Source organism: Notothenia coriiceps, unplaced genomic scaffold (assembly GCF_000735185.1).
Source record: "Notothenia coriiceps isolate Sejong01 unplaced genomic scaffold, NC01 NC01_scaffold00026613, whole genome shotgun sequence".
Taxonomy (NCBI): domain Eukaryota; kingdom Metazoa; phylum Chordata; class Actinopteri; order Perciformes; family Nototheniidae; genus Notothenia; species Notothenia coriiceps.
In genome coordinates this window covers 128644-133474 of record NW_011359314.1, presented here as the reverse complement: position 1 = coordinate 133474, position 4831 = coordinate 128644, and the positions used below count along the sequence as shown (strand labels likewise).

General features: G+C 36.8%; 1 protein-coding gene across 1 annotated transcript in view; it reads left to right on the top strand.

Moving 5' to 3' along the window:
* arap2 (ArfGAP with RhoGAP domain, ankyrin repeat and PH domain 2) overlaps positions 1-4831 on the top strand; it is a 110645-nt gene that overhangs the window by 60154 nt on the left and 45660 nt on the right. Inside the window, exon 14 of the mRNA XM_010784885.1 lies at positions 4134-4308. Within this exon, the coding sequence (XP_010783187.1) occupies positions 4134-4308 (175 nt within the window). The remainder of the gene's footprint in view (positions 1-4133; positions 4309-4831) is intronic.

Genomic DNA, 4831 nt, shown 5'->3' with positions numbered 1-4831 from the left:
GTGTGTGAGAGAGATAGAGAGAGTGTGTGTGTGTGTGTGTGTGTGTGTGTGTGTGTGTGTGTGTGTGTGTGTGTGTGTGTGTGTGTAGTGTGTGTGTGTGTAGTGTGTTGTGTGTGTAGTGTGTGTGTGTGTGTGTGTGTGTGTGTGTGTGTGTGTGTGTGTGTGTGTGTGTGTGTGTGTGTGTGTGTGTGTGTGAAGGAAAAAGGTGGGAAAGGGGGGGCTGTGTTTGCTTTTTCTACATCGAGTCTTCCTTTTATAAATGGCTTTAACAGATTTGATAGGGATCAATGTGTCACAGAGCCATTACACACACTATCACTCAACATATGCGCATGCTTAAATAATAAACGCACTCTAAAAACAGTTTCCTTTATCTCGAGAAAAAGTCATAAATCACAAGCAACCTAAAAAAAAATACAGTATTTTTAACATAAACAAGGACACTGCGTCTAATCTCATTGGACTCGTTGTTCCACTTCTGTGTCACACTTACTTACCATTACACAAGTATGAATATGGAAGAAAAAAAAAAGCTATATAAAAGCTATTCCTTTGGGAGTCCGCTCAAGAACAAAGACAGTGATACTAGCAATTTCCTCTCTGACATTCACGCAATTTTTGAAACATTCTAACAGTTTTTATGAGCACAGGGGTCGTGAAACTCACCGTAAATTACCGTTTAAAGTGTCGATTCAAGTATTGAAATAAAAATAAAAAGGCAGTGAAGTGATATACACCTGACTGCGTCAATATGTCTCTAAAATAATCTCACATGGCGTGCTGGTTCTGTTCTCTGCATCCATTTTCTTTTTTATTCGTGCCCTCTCTTTATACCACTCTCTATTTCTTAGTCCTGTGTTCCCTATTACAAACCAGTATCCCAGTGACCTCCACAGAGTCTCCGCAGGCCACATGACCTAGAGAGGCGGGTGTCAAAGGACCTTCTTATATCATTACACACTCACACACACATAAACACACTCACACACACACATAAACCCTCTAGTGGCAGCAGTAATTGCTATGCCACGGAAGGTCATTTCCAGAGATGATACGGAATAAGGCCAGCTTGCTTGGGACTATTTCGCCCTAATCTGACCCCGTACTGTGTGTGAGACAAAGACAGTTGGTGAATAAACTAATCATCTGTTTATATAAATTACTTTTAGATGTGATCTGTTGATTAAAGAATACCGTCTCTTTCTCAAAGACTAGGATGTATTGGACAACCTAACTCCTTCCTTAGTCTTCACTGAAGTCATTTTAGACACCTTCTTTATTTAACAATTTATACACCTTTTTTTCCCCGTTAATTATTAAATGTAGTACTTTAAATAGCATACTGACAGCTCGCAAGACCCAAATATAAATGTTAAACACTGTGTGCCAACAAGCGGGGCCATGTTGACAAATATTGAAGGCTACAAAAAAAAAAAATACCACCATAATTATTTAAAATATGTTATTTCTGGCATCACTACTGCAACTGAGGTAAATAAATATATTAAACAAGTGAAAAGTCTACCTACCAAAAGCGTCCCTGAGGCTTCGTGCACATCAAGGCCACCCATTTTGGTTATACTGAACAGAGAAACCGACAAAATAGTATCCATATTTGTAGACTTTAACTTTTTTATAAAAACATTACAACGTTAACGTCTACTGATATTCAGTTCAATTGATGCTTATTGGTAGTGAAAAAAAGAAAAAAGAAAAAGAAAAATGTAAATATATAATTCCCTATGCCTTTTTAAAAATACAGTTTTTGCTGTGCACATAGAAAGAAATGAATGTTTCCTTGTGCGTCTTGTCTGAGTGCAGGTCATGTTGCGTTGGTGGGCTAAGTTAAATTGACAGGTGCTTTGTTTGTGTGTGTGTCTAAGCCTCACCGTGCCTCACTTTCAGACGAGCCTTGTTTGTTAGTGGCAGATCGATGCAGCTTACCGACTCACTCCGAGTCCGATGAAAGGAGAGGTTGCTCGTCGGAAAGAAATCCGCCATTTGCCTCTCGACTCCTCTGTTGATCCACTTTGTCGTGGGTCATCGTGCACAATGTCACATCAATTGAAAGCACTGATAGGAAGAGACAGACAAAGACAGAAAATACTTTCCTCTATCAGACTGTATTCTTCTGACTCTTTTAATCTCGCTGCACTTAGCTGGCTCACAGGTGAATAGTTTATAAAAAACATGGCTAGAAACTAGTGCGATTTTCAACTCTTAATAGAGAGGAATTTAATGTCATGTATTTATAGGAGCACAAGTTTGTTTAACAGGCCCCTGGAGACCAAGTGCCAACCACAATGGGTGAACGCTGAAGCCAGTGCAAAGTCGCCTTCAGCAGCACTTTTACTAATGACCACCATATGTTATTCAGTCTGAATTTCAGCACTTTAGTGAAAAGGAGAAAGATAACATGAGAATATTAGAAGAATATAAAGACAAAAAGATTTAGATATGATTGAGTATAACTCTTTTTGATACATATGTCTTTACAATTTGATTTGTATATATTCAGTGCTTGTGTTTCATATTTCTTCATGATATTCTAAACTAACAATTTCCCAATTTGGGATCAATAAAGTTGATCTAATGTAATTGAATCTGTCTGTTGGTGACAGTTTTAAAAAGTACTCCTCCAATAAGGATATTTCAAGATTTAACAAGGTTTTTCAGATGTCTTTGATTGACAGGTGTCTCAGCCTATCACAGCCTGATGTGGTGGTTGCTGTTTGCATCTTCAACGCAATCTTTTAGTCCTTCCTCTAATTTAGATATTTGTGGATTTGGGGTTGAATGGCCAGAATCTGGTTTTGCTTTATCTTTAAAGGGCCACTCCACCTTTTTAACACTCAAAGGTGCTGCAGGTTTATCTGTTGCCAATAATCTTCGAGTAGGCTTCTTTGGTTTGAAGACAATATATTGACTTAGATTTGAGACTTAGAATATGTTAGTAAGAAACTTTCTTTTAAACTGGAGAATAAAAGGACAAAACCCAATTCTAGTTTGAAAAATAGTTTCTTGCAATTACGCTAATTTGATGTTCTTTTTAAATATGTCTAAATCTTAAACTGAGTGTGGATTGTTATTTAGAAACAATTACAAATGCACTTACTTTGTTTCTATATGAACATATAATTGATTTGCAAACGTACTATGATTTTAACATAGATATAATTATAATATATGTTTTACTTTGCAGGGTTAGGGTTAACCCTTATTAATAATAATAATTAATAATTACCATGTTCAAAGAAAAACATGTGGGCAAAACACACAAATCAGTTTGTTTTCATAAAAGCATATTTAACTGAAATGTTTTAATTTTTTTATTTAGTTTTTCAGACAGATTGAAACACTGATCTTTCTTCATGCAGCATATTGTATGCAGTACAGAGTTATTGACATTCTCCTCTATACTTTTAATTCTTATACATTTTTATATTTCTAATTGCATTATTTGCCAATTTTAAATTGTTCATATTTTGTGTACTAATGGTTTCAAACCAAATATTCTCTCAATGTTTTCCAATTTTCCTCAGTACGTTGTGTTTTGCTCAGTTCATTGTATTTCAGGCCACTTTTCTCTTCTTCAAAACTGTTAGTTTTATTATATTCATAGAGCCCATTCTTCCCGTTATTATTTGCTTTATTCCTTTTTTTTCAAGGGGATTAGTGATTTAATGATTCCCGCTAGAAGTATTAAAGTCTGATCATATTTTAACTTCTCTTTTGAGATCAGCGGGAAGAACTCAATTCCAAACTTTGATATGGTTTTCTGACGACGCTTTATAGACTCTTTGTCCTCTATCAGCCTGGCGTGCACACACAGCACACTCACAGCGCGCTCCTCCTACAGCAGGAAGTGAGACCAAGCTCGCTTCTCTAGGGATTTTCACTGCTTCTTTGTCTAGGATGTTACCTTTTTAAAGTATTAATCCATTTAAAGAAAGTTACTTAGAAATGCAATGAGACATGACTGCACTAATTCCATCTTTTAAATAAGTAAAAAAAGTAAGTTTGAGTATTTCCTCCACCTCTGACTTTGAGTGACTTGCATGAATAAGGTTTGTGAGCATTTCATATCAGCTTGTGTTTATGCTCTCTTCTCTCCTGTTTTAATGTATGTGCAGGCGCTGTGTGCAGCGGTGGTGATGCCTGATGTGCTGCAGACCATGGAGCTGGTGTTCAGTGGGGCGGATGTCCTGTGTGCCACGGGGGATCCGACCTGCTCCACCCCATATCTCCTGGCCCAACGCACTGGGCTGAAGCTACACATGGAGTTCCTGCACCAAAACAAACACTCTGGTAAGAAACTGTAGGTACGGTTTGGGCCACTATTTCACTTTACTTCATTGGCTTACCACTTTATATCAGTATAACAGTGGGTCTCTTTTCATTTGTAGCTTAAAACACCTGCTTTATGAAAACTGTTGCCACCAGATCAACCGTAGTTGGCTTGCTAATATATGATAACACCAGGGTTTCCACTAAGATTTTTTCTCGCCGGTTAAATGTCAGGACAGAATTTATTTTACTGGAAACATTTGAAACTTACCGGTCATGTTGTTATAATAATAATAATAAGAAGAATTGTGCAGCAGAGTTTCCGTTAGCAGGTAATTACCGGACTAGGACCGGATATGCTGATGTATAAAACTCAGTTAATGGGAGTCATTTTTATATTGCTTCAGTTTATAATCGTAACAGATCGAAAAATTCAGATTCATTTTTCAATAAATGATTCCAAAAACAACATCATTATTACATTCAAAGAAACTACTTTCAGTAGATGAAGGACATTATTCAAAAGTTTACATTAACTTTGAAT